Source organism: Microchirus variegatus (genome assembly GCF_963457635.1).
Source record: "Microchirus variegatus genome assembly, chromosome: 5".
Lineage (NCBI taxonomy): Eukaryota > Metazoa > Chordata > Actinopteri > Pleuronectiformes > Soleidae > Microchirus > Microchirus variegatus.
In genome coordinates, this window is record NC_139806.1 from 28555521 (window position 1) to 28574065 (window position 18545).

General features: G+C 41.9%; 1 protein-coding gene across 1 annotated transcript in view; it reads right to left on the bottom strand.

Moving 5' to 3' along the window:
* tmem132e (transmembrane protein 132E) overlaps nucleotides 1–18278 on the bottom strand; it is a gene marked incomplete at both ends in the record, with an annotated part of 141865 nt that extends 123587 nt beyond the window's left edge. Inside the window, 2 exons of the mRNA XM_083890275.1 lie at nucleotides 16732–17704; nucleotides 18197–18278. Of these exons, the coding sequence (XP_083746401.1) occupies nucleotides 16732–17704; nucleotides 18197–18278 (1055 nt within the window). The remainder of the gene's footprint in view (nucleotides 1–16731; nucleotides 17705–18196) is intronic.
* Nucleotides 18279–18545: the final 267 nt, after the last annotated feature.

An 18545-nucleotide genomic window follows, 5' to 3' on the forward strand; every position in this document is an offset into this window, starting at 1 on the left:
GCTCGAGCAACAAAGGTTAGTCCCCCCTTCCCTCAATCACAGCGACAGGGTGAGTCCACCTGGGAGACATTAAGGAGTGATGGGTGAAGTCCAGCAGTGTCCCCGTCCAGCCAGAGGTCCCCTTGTCACTATGAGTGTCCAGATAATTACCGTGTAGACCTTCATTTAAAATTACCATAAAAGAACTGCGTGCCAAATGGACTTCAGGTTTGAAAATGTACACTTTGTGTGGCTTCCTCTTGTTTATGGCAACATGGCTGCTTGTGTAATTGTACGTATGCCAGGACACTTGAAGAATATCTTATATAGAGACACACGAGGGGGCCGCCATATGTTGAGCTGAAACCTCTCTCTACGACTGGAGTACATCAGCTCAGATGATGGAATGAAAATCACTCGTGGCGACGCTCGTCACGCAGATTGTGCCGCCAGAAGGAAGTGGGGAAAAAAGCAATCTATCCATTGACAATTATTAGATTAGCTGTCCTGGATCTGCGGCTGCAGTGTTTTATGAATATGCATCAACCAATCGTGTCTTCCATTGAGATTGGCTGGCATGCTCTCGTACCATTATCCTAGCCGTTATTCTTTAAACGATGATGTTACATAAAAAAACGCTGCCAAGGTGCATTTGTACCAGCTCGATTTACCTTCTGCTGTGTTGTGACTTCAAACTGCGCCAGTGTTTACACTCAACACAAGGTGGAACTCTTCAACTGGAACTCCTGCCCCCACTTTTAACAGTTTAAACAATCGATTTCCAACATGTGGACGTTGACTGAAACAGAAAATGAAGGTTCAAAAGGCAGCAACCGTGAGTCCAAGAGAACATTGGTGACAAAGTTGAAATAATTATTCTTCTACAAATGTGTTTTTGAGGTCAATTTGACCTTGACCTGTGACCACCAAACTCAAATTCATGGATCCTCAAGTCCAATTGACAGTTGATTACCAACATATGGACGTTGACTTAGACAAAAATAAAGGTTGAAAAGGCCAGAAACAAGTTTTGTGAAGCTGCCAAGCATCTGTGAGCCCGAGAGAACATTAGTGCCAAAGTTTAAATAATTCTTCTTCGACAATTGTGTTTTTGAGGTCACTTTGACCTTGACCTGTGACCACCAAACTCAAATTCATGGACCCTCAAGTCCAAGTGAAAGTTTAGACACTTATTTATCAACATGCAGATGTTGATTTATAGAAAAAATTAAGGTTCAAAAAGGCTAAAAACAGTCCAAGAGAACATTTCTGCCCAAGTTGAAATAATTCTCCTTCTACAATTGTGTTTTTGAGGTCACTTTGACCTTGACCCGTGACTGCCAAACTCAAATTCATGGATCCTCAAGTCCAGTTGACACTTGATTTCCAACATGTGAATGTTGACTTACAGAGAAATGAAGGTTCAAAAAGGCCAAAAACAGTCCAGGAGAACATTTCTGCCCAAGTTGAAATAATTCTTCTACAATTGTGTTTTTGAGGTAACTTTGACCTTGACCTGTGACCACCAAACTCAAATTCATGGATCCTGAAGTTCGATTGACAAAAACACAGTACCAAACGTTGACTTACATGGACGTTGACTGCTACAGAAAATGAAGGTTCAAAAACGAGTCCAAGTAGTGCCAAAATTGAAATAATTCTCTCGCAGTTTTTTGATTTTACTGTGACCTTGACCTCCAAATACGCCCTTAGAGTGTGTTCCTAAACTATAACGTTCAAGGCCAGCTGCATTTCCTCTGCTTTGCAAACTTGATATTTTAAGAATTCCACAGGGATGCAGTTGAGGATGAATTGATTTGATGTTGTCGGTCAAAGTTCATGCATTTTCTTTTTAACTTTGTGAATTTGACAGTTTAGGGTCGAGATCACAAAACAAAACATAGTGAGTACAAAATACAAAAAAACAGAGGCCTAAGTAGAGAAAGTTTGTGCCAAATTTGAAAGTCTTCTTTTTAATTTGTCCTTAAGAAGACAGTCAAAAGCCGGAGCACAACAAAACCTCTCTTACTGTTACTGTTGTGAAATATTGTCTCAGAAATCCAATCCCGCTGTGCTTGAACTAAAGAGTCTTTGCTCTCGGGAGATCACTTAACACCGCCTTCTCCATTACGGTCTATGGGATTTTCGACGCTCTCTCTCTCTCTCTCTTTCTCATGCTTTACCACGGGACGCTCGTTTAAAGCTTCGTCGTGTCGTTAAAATCTAAAAGTTAGTTTGTAGTGGAAAGACGTCAGCGTCGCCTCCAAAGTGTGGCCTACTACTGGGCACTGCAATCCTTCACGCTGGATAGAGCCGTGTCTATTTCTACAGATTGGTTTGGCAAAACTCTCAAACAGGCATCATAAAAAAGAATGGAGAGCACGAGGGAGGAAGGGGAGGGTAAGATCAGTCGTAAAAACCTAAGCACTTTCCGTGTGTGACAACATGAGGCGCAGGTAAACGGCGGCCGCATGCGGTCGAAAAACACGCCTTATCTTCGCCCTCGTTCTCCTAAACTCCCTAAAGGTTTTCAAAGATAGAGCGATGGATTTATACGTTTTGGACTCGGCGCTGCTTTTGTGTGAGCAGAGGATCATGATAACCACTGCTCGACGTCCCCTGTCCTACATGTTATTATTATTATTACACCGCCATTCTTTTATCAGATGTTGTTTTTCACACCCTGTGTCTGCTTTGCTTTTTGAATTAAGCTGAGCAACACACATTTAAACAGTGTTAAAAAAACAACAACAACCCGTTCCTCACAGCCAATAAGTGATTACAGCAAATTTAGCAGCGGCGGCGGCGTCCACAGCCAAAAATGCTTCTTGATGAATTAATCAGTGGCTCCCAGATGTGCGCAGTAATTTGGTCCTGTCTTCACAGAGCTGCAGTGAATCAGGGACATTTGTGAGGCTTTCATTTTGCCTTTTTTTAAAAAGATATTTAATGTTTGGACTCAACTGTCCATGGAGAGTTTACTCTGCTTCAACTGTTTCCCGATAAAATAAAGTTTTGCTGATTCTAATGTTTTCCTGAATAGGTTTCTCTTGAGTGGATGCTCTGCTTTAACCCTTTAAGGTACGCACCTAGAGCACCAAAGCAAAGGAAAAAATATTTATTTGCATTTTTTATTATTTTTATTTTATGTACTTATGGTAACAATAACGACGATCAATATATATATAGTTTTTTTTTGTTTTTAAATTTTTTTTGTTTTTAAATTAGACCCGACAGTACATTTGTAAAACTCGAGGCTCGGGGGCCAGATTTGGCCGCCACGTAATTTTATGTGGCCCGCGAGTGATTAATTGGTCTTTAAAATCTGTGTTAAAATAGGTCTATGCTGTTTTAAGGCGTGCATTGACCATAAACTACATTTCCCACAATGCATGGCGATTGTGTTACCCGCAAAGTGACGGCACCGTCACTAGATCGCAGTGTATCATTGTGTATGCATCATGCGACGAGTGAAATTGAATAAGTAATAAATACAGAAATTTATTAGCAATATATTACGGAGTAGTTACCTTTAGTTTACATTATATTTGGTTTCATTTAATTACATTTATTCTGTATGACAGTTACATCTGGCCCTTAGAGGGTAACCATTATGCTGATGTGGCCCTCAGTGAAAATGAGTTTGACACCCCCTATTTCAGATACAGGCCTCTACCAAACGGCTGAGACGTCTGTTCATAATGAACCTGGTTTGCATAATTCATAAAGTACAACATTCAGTGACATTGGTAGTGAGTTCAGCTTGATGCATTTTTCAATGAAGCCATAATCACATCAATCAAGCATTTTTTTTTTATCAGATTAGAGACGACAAAACTCTAGAGACAGACTTGTTTCCTCTCACAGGGAAAAATGAGTGTGAATCAAACTGAGGCAAATTAATTAACTGCTTTAATACGTTAACGCATTTTGTTTCGTGAAAATAGATGCTGCTTAGCAACTACAAATCATGATTTTTTTTGGCAATTTTTTGGACTCATTTCAAGAATTTAATGTTATATTTGACATTCAAACATAATTATATGTCACAAAAAAAAGAAAAAAATGGCCCAAAATAAGACTTTTTCACCATGGAACAACATATTAGTCTTATGTACAAAAATTCAAAAGAATAAAGTACAGCTTTTTTTGTCACTTAAAGGTGCTTTAAACTATTTTTATTATCTTTTATTCACCTATTCACACATATATTAATGTATTTTTGTAACCACATAACTCAAATTAAGGCTTAGTTTCTCCTTTGTGTCGTAGATTCTAACCCAAATATCATAATAGTAATGATCTGGTTCTTTATCCACATAACTCTCTGTGTGTTCCATGTTCTCATGATGCAACGCTAAATCTTTAATGCCATTCAATGACCTTTTTAATCCAGAGGCACAGTTATAATTGGTAGACGCTCTAATAGGAGCCAGACTTTGCACCGCAGGACAATTTAATAACAAACAAATAAGGCAAAAAAGACACCGAGGACAACACACGTGGATATATATAAATTTACAGTGTGCTGTGGGACTGCAGCAGCAGCAGAGAGCAACACATGAAATACACGTCGTCGTATTTCACTTCTTTAAACTGCAGCACAATCGAACGCGAGGAGGCGAAGACTGAACATAAACCTGTCTGCACCAAACGGGGAAAAACACATTTGGTGATAACAAGATTTTCAGTTTTTTTTTTTTTTTAGAAAAAGCGATTTCCTTTGGCACACAGGAAATTAATTTACAGAGATAAAAGCGTGTTAACGTGAGCCGCTGCTTCCACGTGGAAAATAAAACACACTCGTAAAATAACTGCCTGTTTGAGTAAGTTGTGTGTCGAGGAAATGAGGAGCTTTGAGCGGCTGCTGCTGCTGCTGCTGCTTCTTCTTTTTTGGGGTCCATTTGTCTCCCAGGCTCCGTCTATAAACTAACACTCTGCAAGGAGGATGAGGAGGCAATGTTCAAATATGGAACTGGAGAAGAGAAAATCCCCAGGTCTGACTGTGTTTATCCAGCTGTCGGATCACACAAACACACTTCTGATCGACTGATTTCCCACAGCATGTCCAGAAGCTTCGCTGGGAAAAATCCAGAACACGGAAACAAAAATATTACAAGGCAAAGATAATGAAATGGAAGCTGGCGTGGAAGATTTGCATGCCGCACTTGACCGCTTTCATTAGACTAATGCAATCTAATGGCCAAAATAATGATGTACGTTCCTGCAGAGGCAGAGGTCTCGCCGCTAATCTGTGGACCCGGCGCTCGATAAACCTGTCACAGAACGACCTGCTCGTCTGTACGAGCTCGGAATATATGTTTCATTTACGTTATTGGTGGAATGTGTGTCTTTTAAAAATGGTAAACACCAAAAGAGTCGAGGAGAACATTTTACAGAATCACCAAAGATCCAGAAAGACGGTAGAAGTGGATCGCTGCCGTATAAAACACGCTAAAATAGAGCGTAGAAGAAGTATTCAACATATATATATATGTATATATACGGTATAAAGATCACTTCATATACAGGATGCTTTTATTGCGATGTGTAAGCGTTTTCCAGAGTACGATGAGCGGACGTCTATCAGAAAGTTGAAATCGGGGATAATATTTGCGTCATACTCGTGAAAAGCACTAGGGGGGAGCATAAGGGGTCAGATACTTTCAGTTTGTCAGATTCTGTGATATATTGCCAATTTTTTGCCTGCAACTTTAGTTCAAAATCAAAATAATGTGATCTAAAAGGCCCAGACAGCCAGAAAAGTACCGCATTGGCTTTTTATCTCAGATACACCAAACTTGCACTTTGGGAAAACCACGAAATGGTAGCTACGCCGCCTTCTCCGTCTTTTTCTTCTTCTGTTAGCACACAGTGAATCATCTTTATTGTCATATTCTCCATTTTTGGTGTATTTCTTGGCAGTGTTATGATATACTACAGCTCATAGAGTCGTTTCGGACGATGGTAACGTGGAAAGAGCTGCCTCCGTGTGGATACGACCAACATCTTTGCACATATGGTGCTTCAGTGTGTGCGGCCACACACAGATTAAAGTTTAAGGTAAATAACCTCCTCTTTCTTCTCTCTGTGTCCTCAAATAACTTTTGGGAACTCAGAGGGAAGTATTTGACGCAGTAATGGTGGTGCACTCCAGTATATGGCTCTAATGGAGAGGCTGCCTTTTATTTTGTCATTGGGAAAGTGGAAGCACTTTAAAGCGAGCACCACATCCCTGACCTCTTCCTCTTTTTTTAAAAATGTGGATCGGCAGCATTTCTACTCCGTCTTCCAAGACGCCCGGTGGTCATCCCGAGTCGCACGATCCGAACACACACATTTCACGTGAAGAGGTTCTGACATTTCCAATCACAGAATCGGGAAAGCGGCGCGGACACTGACACCGACAACGAGACGAGGAGACCGCGGCGCTGGCAGGAAGCAGAGACTGAGGTCACGAAGTTGCTGCGCTCCCTACGAGGGCGCGAGCAACCGACGGAGCCGCCGGGGGATGAAGCCACTGCTGAACGAATGTGGGTCACTCACCCTGGCTTCCACCGTGCTTCATCTCCTCCAGTGTTTATTTGAATACAGCGTTGTAAATCCCACGCGGCTCTGCAGCGCGGCGTCGTTTCCTCGAGCGGTGTTGCAGTGTACGGAGATTAGGACGAGTGCAGTTCATGTTTGTGTGCTGTTTACTTTGACTTTGATTTTGTGTGCACATCCATCTGGAACCAGACCTTTTCTGACTGAATTGAACTAAATGCTAATTTCAACTGGATAAAAACTGCCGTGTGTGCATGTTCCTGCCCTCAGGCTTTGACCTGGAATCAACAGAAGAAGACGGCGAAACCCAGACTGGTCAGGTTTTGGTCAGTTTTACGTTAAGGTGGGGAAGACAGATGCGTGAAATGGTACCAACCATTAAATGATCATCAGAAATGAACGTCTTTTATTTGTGACAACACACTCTTCTTGTATAACGTTGACATCAACCTTCCTACTGTTTGTTCCTCGCTGTCAGTCACACTGGCATCTACGTTAGTGTCCATTTTCATTGTCACGTTCGACTGAACAAGAGCTTAAAGGTGCCATATGTAAGAATGTGGCCAAAAACGGTTACTACATTCAAATTCAAAATACCGAGGTCTTTTAGGTTTCGTTTTTTGACGCAACTGGCAACCCGTGGTTGCTCGGCAGCTGAGACTCTACTGACTGCAATGATTGGCAGACGGCGGTAGGTGGCGCCACATGCCAAAACATGATTTCAAAACATAAACATGATTTGCAATCTGCAAAATATTTTTTTTAATGCAAATATTTTGTCTGTACTGTTGTTGTTGGTGAGTTCAGTTTGTTATATGAACATTATTCCTGAGTCTCTGTGACATATTAGGAGGATTTTATGGCCAGTTGTAGAGCTGAAACGATTAATCGATGATTAATCGATTACTAAATCAATCGGCAACTAGTTTGATAACCGTTAATCGGTTTGAAGCTTTTTTCATGATTAAAAAAATCATGATTTTTTTCATGATTTCTGATTGTTTTAGCTTCTTAAATGTGAATATTTCCTTTGTTTCTTTGCTCCACATAACAAAGAAATCATTAAAACTGAATCATTTCGGTTTGTGGACAAAACAAGACGTTCGAGAACATCATAATTTCCAGCTTTGACGAACACTGATCAACATTTTTTAACATTTTCTGAACCAAACGATTCATCGATTAATCGAGGAAATAATCAACAGATTAATCGATTACGAAAATAATTGTTAGTTGCAGCTCTAGCCAGTTGCTTTAGATTTATTACATAATGCACCTTTAAACAAGTTATTAAAACCAGTCACTCCTCAGGAAAATGTTAACCACTGTTATAAATCTATTTTTCTGTAGACTTCCATTCAAACAGAATACTTTTGAAACACTATCCTCATACATGCAATTGTACGAACGAGCCATTAGCTAAAGTTGTTTTGATGTAATAGGTCAACCACCTATCGCCACCTAGTGTATCGGAGGCTTGTATTCAGGGAGAAGGAACAGTCGTGTTTGTGACTGAATTAGCAAAACTTGGGCTGGCAGCGTGGACCGCGACCTCGTCCGTATGCGAGCGGTGACCCGGCTGACATTTACAGACTCATTCGGGTTAAGCTTCTCACAACGAGGACTTTGATATTCTGCGACCATTACGTCTCCTTATGAATAAAACAGCAGAGACTATTTTCTCTGGCTGCTCACCAGCTGCAGCTCGTTGGCACAACAAGGTGAGTTCAAGTTGAGAAAATAATTATCATTTCATTAAAGAAACAGAGGCCTAAAGGGTCACACTCTGTGTTTGCATGGGAGTGTGACTGCGCACAGATGGCAAACACACCCGGATAACACAGATGTTTTACCAGGTAACTTTTTTAATGATGTGTCTGACTGTACGGCATCAGGCGTCGCGGGTTTTCACCCATTTAACGTCAACTTTTGTGAAAATTCTACTACTTCAGGAACTTTCAACACCGTGTGCAGATGGTCAACGCAGCGGAGCTTCCCACCAATCGGAAAAAAATCTCTCGACAGACCATGTGGAGACACCGCTGGTGCATCGGTACACCCGGAGACTTTAATCACTGCATCTACAGACATTAGAAGCACATCTTTTTGAGAAGAGATTGGTGAAAACTTTGAATTTAGGGCAGAATTTATTTAGTTATCTGAGAAGCTGCTATAACACTTCTGTTTTGGAGACCGGAGATATGGTACGATGAGGCATGATCGCTCCCAAATGCAGTTTTACAATGTTTTTTTTTTTACTCTGATTGGCGCTCATTGGAGCCACCACCATAATATAAACACTATATTAGTTCTGTTTTCTAATCGTTGAAATCGTATTTCATGTCACAGTAGTGTGTGTAGAGGGGACAAGTCTTTTTTGATGACATGCATTTGCTATAATATTATCTTATAGTGCACTGCAATGCAGACACATACTACAGATTGGACAGGTGGATACGTGTATTTAATAGATAGAGGGAAATGGAAAAAGCTGCCTTATGTCGGCCATCGGCTGCACTGATTTCTACAGCGTTGGCATCGGCCTTAGATAAACCCGTATATACGACACCACCGCAAACATCCATGCATCCATCGTCTACCTCCTTATCCTCAATGTTGGAAAAACTCAACGTTAAGACATGAGACTTTGCATGACCTCCTGTTTCTTATCTTGCCAGGCTGGTTTTCCACTAGCCCCCAATCTGCCCGCAACAAGACATTTAACCAAAATGACTTGCTAAATTAGAGTCAAGATCCTGCATAGTTCTGCTTTTAAAGGTCGGCTTTGAGATCTGAGAAAACTGTTTGAGCAGGCAACATTAAATGTTGGTTTCACACGCATTCACTCGCACTTGGATACTTGTTCAAATGACAATGTGATGCCCGAAAAACAAGAAATATTCTCAAAAGATCACAAAGACATGAAGTTAACCAACCATGGCATCACTGCAGCCCTTTCTGAGCTTTCAGTTATCTGAAAAAAACAACAACTTTCGTTTGAGACCAACACCTGTAAAAAAAACTCCAGAAAATGATCTCCCATTCAACCTTTAACTCCATGTGATGGGATTATTGAGGATGATAAAACCAGGTCTGAACACGAGTTCTCTTTGCTCTGATGTGGGTTTTTTTTGATCTGAGACCACAGTTTGGAAACACGCTGTGAAAATGATCTGCCTCTTCAACGACTAAACACCTCACTCTGTGCACAAGCTCATCACTATCTGCTGTTTGATCCTGTGCAGGTATCTCACAGCGGGTTTGATCACTGCCGCAGGGGGAAATGAGGCCGAGCCAGAAAACTACAACAAGAAGCAAAGGCAAAAATCTGCAGCGTTGGACGACAGTCGTCTCTCGACAGCCGATGCCTGTACCATGATGGTTTGTATATTAAACAACTGGCACTGACAAGGGTGAGAGGGTTTTCTCTGTGGTGGATTCACTCAGGCGATTCCACTCCCTCTCAAGTTTCCCCACCTCTGTGACCCTTGAAGGATAAGCAGTGGGGCTAATGGATAACACATGAGATCAGATAGAAGATAAGATTGTTGGGACTTTTACTCGACCCTCCCTTCAGGACCTGAACTTCACAAGAATGAGGAAGTGGACGGAGAAAACCACCAAAGATCACTCCAGTACTTCAGCCTCATGAGCAACAAACAACACCTGGTTCCCAAACCTTCTCGACGAGGACCCACTTTTTAAAGACAATTTGTTGTGATGTGAGCAAATTTGTACACGCGACAACTCATTCACTGCCTTATCTTTTAAACCTTACATAATTCTGACTTGGTAATGATGATGTAAGTTCTGTATTTTGAAAAATACACATACATCTTCACGAAAATGATCTCCCATGACCCAGTCTTTGGAAATCACTGCTTTATACCTGTAAAATGGCTGAAAACCTGCTGTTTGGAGGCTAAAATACAACACAACTACTATCAGAAAACGCCAAGACAAGATTATTTCCACATTGATCATTACGTCATCAAGGAATCCAACACCTTATACATATAGCCTTCACCATACTACTGAATTTAGTCTCCAATGACAGTGACTCTCTAAATTTCCTTTGTTAAGATGTTAGTTTAACTCACGACCTTTCCAGAAAGCTATTCAGCTTCCAGTGACTGACTTTTCTGTTTAATTGGAACAAACAAAGACACAAATTACATTTTCTGTGCAGCACAAACACTTCCTCCAGAAAGAAACTAGAGTAGAACTGAGTAGAACTACTGTTTAAAGACGTAGCTCCTGCTGATGTTCGTCAATAAGTGACGAGTTGTGGAAAATGCTGCACACCGAGACATGCCCGGCGTGCTAGATAACAGAAAATGGAAGAACTAATGCTATGTTTCCTTCATGGTTCGGTTTGGTACAGTATAGTACCGTTTGTGCTTGTGTTTCGAAGGCCGTGTAGCGTGACGTCGTACCGTGCCAAGACAACGAACATCGATCAAACAATGAACGGCGAACGACGACATAGCATCACAATGGACAACAACGGAGGACAACCAGCAGTTTCTTTTCCCAGTTTGTCTCAACAAGACATCATTTACACCAATCGCAAGTGAAAGACATTGTTTTTCTGTCGCCCAATCAGCTGACTGTCATGGCTGGAGATAGACTATGTCGTACCATTTCGCTCTGGTACCTCAAGGGAAGGTCGCCAAAGAATGGAAAGGTTGGAGCTGCTTATTTTTGGTATTATTCCTCATGGAAACGCACAAAAAAAATGTGTGTGCTGTACCAAACTGAACCGTTCCAATCTGCAGAAACAGAGCTTGATGTTGGGTTAAGTCGGTACATGTACAATTAAAAACCATACTTTAAATATGGCTGAATGATTTGGAGAATACACAATACTGGTATTCACGATGTATTACGGTGTCAGTTTTAGTGGCATCTAGTGGTAATTGCTCATATTACAACCGACTGAATCCCACAGATGAACAGTTGTAGGAGTTACGGTAATGAGAAGTATGTGTGTGCCAAATCCTGTCAGCGATGACAGGATGGTCACAGAAGGGTTAAAGAGGACCTACTGTGTAAAATAAAGGGCTTGTTATGAGGTGATAAGGTGATTGTATTCAATTTATGTTGATGGACATCCCCCAATTCTCCACACAGCACCTTTAATGACCCTATATTGTAATGCACTTTAAGTACCTAAAGATACTCATTTGCATCCCCACATAAATGTATAATACATTTCTAAATTTGCATAGAATAAAGTGAAAACAGAACACTGCAGTGTGTGCGATTAACATGGTCTGACGACCATGTCAAACCCTCCCTGTCTGATTTAATTAAACTACTTTCATCTCGATTTTGATGAATGTGTGCAGAGCAATGTGAGCAGACCTTGCCGCACGTTTTTTCCACTGTGGCGGATTCTTGAGTGTGAATGTTTCTCTGACAGCGGCGAAGACGAATGCCTGGGATTCCTGGAGGGTTGGGACTCTGATAAGGAATGGTTTGCACTCCCGGGTCTCGGTCGAGGACGGACCGCGCGAGGATAAATTCACACAAGCAGCAGCTGGTAAAAGCTCTAAATCATAAATGAATTTCACAGTACAGCTTCTAGAAACCTGCAGAAACCTGCAGAAAACGTACAACCGCTGCCAGTTGAAGACAAAACACCTTCGGCCGGTCAGGAAGGAACCAAGATGCATCGCTGCTCTCAACGCTACTGTGATCACTGAACAAGACGTGATGAAATTTTAATGCCAAAGCCCAAAATTGCACTTCTTGCTTCTTGATTAAACATTTTGTTAGTGCTCCCTGTGAGCTCATGTAATTTCCCAAAGGGTGAGAGTTAAATACTGTATGAAGTTTCATTAGGTGGAACTACCTACTCTTTAAGGAGATAATACAGTCATGAGATCATCATTTTTAGATGTATTTTCGTCAAACTGATAAAAGGTACCATCAATAGGGACTATGTTCAGTCTATAATAATACAATTTAATGTTGAAAAGTGTCACTGCTGCTACGTGTACACCAATTTCTGTAAGCTAGCTCTCTTAAAACTAGCTTAAAACAAGTTTCATGAGGTGGAACTCCCTACTCTTTAAGGAGATAATACAGTGAGATCATTACTTTTAGATGTATTTTTGTCAAACTGATATAAGGTTGCGGTCAATAAGGACTATTTAAGTCTATAATAATATTTTTTAATGTTGAAAAGTGTCACTGCTGCTACCTGTACACCAATTTCTGTAATCTAGCATTCTTAAAACTAGTTTGTAGATCCGTAGCCACTTCCTGACTGTAATGTACCTTAAAAATTAGGAAAAACAGACCAAAAACCAGCCCAAACTGGACAGATTTTAAGAAAGTTGTACTTGAATCTTCCTTTACTTGATGAAGCTGACTTGAAGAATGTAGACGTTAGCATTAATACATACCAGTAATGAACACAATTGCGCTTGCCAAGACTGTTGTTCGACTTGGGCAAAAAATAAGCAACATTTTCCAGAAACCAGACTTATTTTACTTCCTTGAAAATCTATTTTTGCAATGTGTTTGGATTTCATGCCTCTTCTGGAAAACGCTGTTGCTCTACTATTTTAGTTTAAAAACTACAGAGACAGAAACTTTTTTGGTTCAGTGATCCAGACAGTCGCTCCCTTTCCCATCCTGACGGGATTATATGACACACGTCTCGACTACCAACTCAACCCTCACCATCAGTTCACACAGTTCAAACATCCTAATTAGTCCAAGGAAGAAATCCCTGATCTTAAACCTGATTCGTTCTCCGGTGAGTGACACTTTAAATGTGTAAAAAAAAAAAAAAGTGTCTCTCGTCACTTTCCTCTGCCGTCTTGGCCCCTGTAGAATATTCTTGCTTCGTGAACACCATAATAATGTGATTTGCAGTCAGTTTGACGCCTCGTCTTCGACTGTTGCCATTCGATTGGTTCGTGAAATCCATACATCATTATAAATGACAAAAACAGCAGTGTGGATATGGAGACAAACCAACAAACTGACAACACTGAACCGGATGGTACAATCACAATGAGAAGGAACCTTTTCGCGGCAGAAAAAAATGAAAATCTTGCACGCCTCGCTTTGTTTTTTCATGTAACTATTATCATAAAATGTGGAATGAGAATTCTGGTAGTTTCTGTGACTGCGTGTTTGTAGTACTCTGGCCATCTGTCGTCAATCACATTTTCAATTACGTCAATTATGTTCAACGGTTAATTTCCCAGGCTTTAAATCTGGCACTCACTGGTGCCCTTACTGAGTGCAGTTCCGGCTTTGACGTCGTTTGGATAAGAAATGCAAGAAGAAGAAGGAGTACAGGTACTGCACAAGTAAAAACAGAAAAACAAAACACAAGAAAATCCAGCTGAACTGATTTTCTGACCGATCTACGCAAAATTAGAATAATCGTAGCCTTACGTTCAACAAAAGTACAATCTGTCCAGTTGCTTCAGGCCGTATCAACGCAATCTTTTTCTATCATTCTTAAAAATATAAAAAAAAAACCTTCATACACACAAAACCCCCCACCAAAAACTACTCTAAATAGTGTAGTATATATGCCAGGCCTGTATGTGGTGCTCTAACACTGCCACAAAAATACACACGCAAAAACTCCAAACCCAAAAAGAAGGCAGTGACGGTGAATGCAAGAGTAATGTGATGCGACTCTGACATCACTGTTTTCCCAATGTTGTGGACAGAATGAATACATGAAAACACAAATGCTAGTTTCCAAAAATCGCGTTTTTATGGCTCACAAAACTACGATGGAGAGATTCCTGACCCTTTAGATGATTCATCTGTCATTCTTATTAGTTTTTGAAGCCATAACATTGTTTGCCATTAATATCCTAACTATTTTTAAGCATATAAAGGGATTTCACACATGAGACAGCTACAGATAAAGACAGAGACAGGAAGTAGTTGTTAATTCTCCTCAGATGAGGCTGAACATGCGGCTTTGGGAGGAGGATACAGGGATGTCTCCAGAGAATCCAGAAAACAAGTTTTGTCACATAATCTCACTGGAGATTATTAGACGAGGAAGCAGGGAGAATAATCTCCAGAGAAACTTCTGTTAACATTTGTGTTCACACACCCAGACCCTCCACATAACCGGCTAATATGGGAGAAGAATGCTAACAGCTACACACAGGAAGTTAGCTTAAAAAATGACGGAGCTCACCCGTGAGAATGACTTGCTATTTTACACTTCAGATTAACGCCACTGTATTTACACAATCTTTTATCATTACCATCCCTGAGTTGAGCTGCTAATGGATTCCTCTCGTTCCTCTTCCTCCTCCCGCTGTTTTTTCGAGTCAACGAGCAAGAGATAAACTTTCCTCAACCTTTGTCAAGTGCAAATAATCATTTTTAATTCTCCAAATCGTGAATATTGCATCGACAAGGACGAGCAGATGGGAAAAAGAACGTGCTGAGGACTCCGGTTCTAAAAACAGCGGGTCAAAGCGTTTAACCCGGGGAAAATATTATTTACGGCAGCAGTCGTAACGGTCGCCTGAAGCACAGCTCTGATGTCAGAAACTACAAACCCCAACACTGATCAGAGAAATACAACATCGGCCATTTGTGAGACTTAATGGAAACGTGCATTAAAAGACTTTTACGGTATGTCAAGACCCTTACCGAAGCATTAAAAGCCAATTAAAAACATTTAAACAAAAGAAAAAGGGCCTGATTTTTCGTATATGTACATGATGGACCCAGTTATTATCGTTTAACAGCCTTTTCCACTTGTACGCTAACAGAATGAAGACATTTAGCATGTATTCATTAGCGATACGACAACAAAAGTCAATGATTCCTTTCATTACTGCTCTGTCGGAGTCGATTTCATGCAGCGAGTGCACATTAAATGCTATATCACAGGTGATTATTTTTAATAATTCAGGATGTTGTTATAAGAAAATGGGTTTCATCGATTTCGGGCGACATCACGTATGATGGAACTGTCATTAAACATGGTCGTGTAAAGACTCAAGTCAGATTGTGCGTGTCCTGAGATAATGAGAACGTTAACGTGATGGAAATCAAAGAGAGCAATCATCACAACTGTGAGTGAAACAGAACGAACCAAACGGGGCGAGAGTCGTTTTCAACAAGTGATCCGCGAGCATTAGCTGGTCAAACACAGGCCTAGTGATTTTAAAAATACACAAACCACTTTTAGCAGCACTTTCCCATGGATATGACTCACACGATCCTTTCCTGAGAGAAAAACAGTGTCAAACCACAACTTCAGAAGGTGATGAGCACTTTAACACCAACATTTTCCTCTTTTTTCCCCTGACTTTTAACACACCTGACAAACCACTTGTCAAATAAACAGTTTATGATGCTCGTGCCAGCGTAAACAGGAAGTTAGCGGTCGTTTGTTTGCTTGTCTCCAGACAGAATAGCGAACAAGAAACAACCACCGTGAAAAACCCAGAGCTGGAATTGAAATAGAAAAGTACGAGTTTCAGAAAGTTCTACCAACAAGAAACAAGGAGAAGGTAAAAACTTAGGGTTGTAGATGGACGGAATATTAAAATGCATCAAAAACGTGGACTATGCAGTAGTGTTTGTAAAGCTGTACACTCCATGACGGATGGACCGCGTGATCATCATCATCATCATTGTTGCTGCTCAGGCGTCCAAACAACCATGAAAATCATTTACCGCAATGCACGGCAGCCTCAAAACACAGCACATTTGCATGAACTGGAAACCGACATACCACAATTGCATGCATGACCCTCCGCCATCATTAAATCCCAGGCAATTAATTTATTTCGATATTTAGGTAACAGCCTTTATGTCATTATGCTGCTTTAAAGCTGGCAGGAATATTGAGACGATGCTGATAATTGCTCCAGTAATGTGGGCCTATTTGGACTTGGAAAATCCTATATTTCTTATAAAGCCTGTCGACTGGGGACCTGAGCAGCTGCACAGCTTTGTTTGGATGCAGCCTTTAATGCCTGAAGCATAAACCTTGGACAAATTGCGAGCGATTACGTGCGAGCGTAATTATAAAGGAGATAAAAGAGTGTAGTTTATGACTGGAGGGGAGTGACGAGTGTTGGCGTGGAGGTCGAGCAGGAAGCGGGCGAATAATCTGTTCATCAATGATCTGTGCTCACGTGATCCAGCTTCTGCTGAGCTTGTAAACACATTAAAATGTTGTTTTGGACTTACTTGAGGCTGAACTGCTCCACAGTCGAGTTGGGCATCAAGTAGAGGAAGATGGTGAGCGTCTCCCCGGGCTTCAGCGGTTTCTCGGGCAGCCTGAGGAACATGTTCTTGTCCAGCTGCTTGTCCACCAGCTGCTGCTCCTGACTGGCCTGGTACAGGCTGATGCTCCCGATGCGCAGCAGGGGGTGCTGTGACAAAGGTTCTCCCCGAGAAGCACCACCACCAGTCCTGTAACCTGAACCCTCGCTGCACTCCCCTTCCAGATTGGGCTCGTGGAGCGTGTAGTAGAGCTCAGCCTGCAGAGTCTCACTCGTCAGGCCGTCCAGGAGCCCGTCACCGGAGCCTTTCCTGCGGCCCAGCGGGGCCACGTTGGTGTTAAACCAGGACAGAGGCAGATCCAGCTGGGCCAAGCACTGTGCCAGGTTGCCTTTCATGCGACAGGAGGTCTTAATTTCACGCACGTCCCTGAAAGCATGCAGACGGACACAGGGGAGCTTGTCCTGAGCCTTGAAGTCGTCCCAGTCGCGGCCGGCAATGTAGAAAAACACCTGCACCGCGGGGTTGTTGGAAAACACCCGGGCCTGGACAATGAAGGCGCGGACCTTCCAGTTGACCGTCAGCTGCCCGGGAATATCCAGCGGACTCGCTGGCTGCAGCAACTCCTTGGACAGAGCCTGGTCCCGGGCGTAAGGCCCAAAGCTTATGTTGATGGCAGGGAGGTCTTTTGTCTGGAAAACAACAAAACTCTCGGCACGCTGCAGCGGGTGTCCAGTGCTGGGGCTACTGCTGCCGCTCTTGCCGCCCCCGCCGACCGTATGCCCTGTGATCTGCGACTCGCGCAAGAAGAAAGCCAGCTGCGCGTTGGACATTTTGAAGTTGGCAGGCAGGTAGACGCTTGGTTGCGAGGGGCTGGCCGCCATCGCTGAGGAACTGAGGAGAGCATCTGAGCTGGTGGGGAAGATTTTACCTGCAAGGGCTGTGGAGACAGAGAGGAGGGAAAAGAGAGGTTTATGCACAGCTTTTAGCATTCATGTAGGAGTAGTAGATCCAGCAGATAAGTAATATGTCGAAAAAGTAGTAAATATTGCATGGAAACTGTAAAACTGTTGCATATTAATGACAGGAAGAGATTCAAAACAACGCATGAGAAAGTCAGAGAGCCATCGGGGACAGAAGGGGAAGTAAAGGTCAATACACATTTATTATCTGACGATAAGTGGCCAATAGGTGTCAAGCATCAACATCACAAGTGTCAACATCGACAGGTTCTCTCACACTCTGTCACTCGTTTGATCTCAAACTCACAGAACACAACTACCAAAGAGAGACAAACTCACGAGGGACCGGCTGGTGGCTTCTAAAGAAGCTCGACTTCTTCAAAAGTCCCAGTCAACACAGTTTAACACCTACTATAAGTGGAATCAAAGCTGCGGCTGCGGCAGAACAAACGTGAATAAATGTGACATACTTATCAAAACCACCCAGAGCTGAGCACAAAAGCAGAGTTGCACGTCCCCATGGTCCAATAAGGCGAAAGTTAAAAATCCCATATTCCAAGCGGTTTTGTCATCGAGATCTCATCCTTTTTTTTTTTAAATGTGAAAGATAATCACAGAAGGTCGGCTTTTAATAAAACAAATCCCCCAGAAGAAGAAGAAGAAGAAAAGACTTGCACTCCACAGACGTTTGGGTTCCCCCTGAAGAAAATCTCTTCCATGTGTTGGTAGTAGAAGAAGAAGAAGAAGTAGACACAGATATGCTCCAGCAGCTCTTCCTTCACTCCTTGAAGCCGACAACAAAGGTTGTGAGCCTCTTGA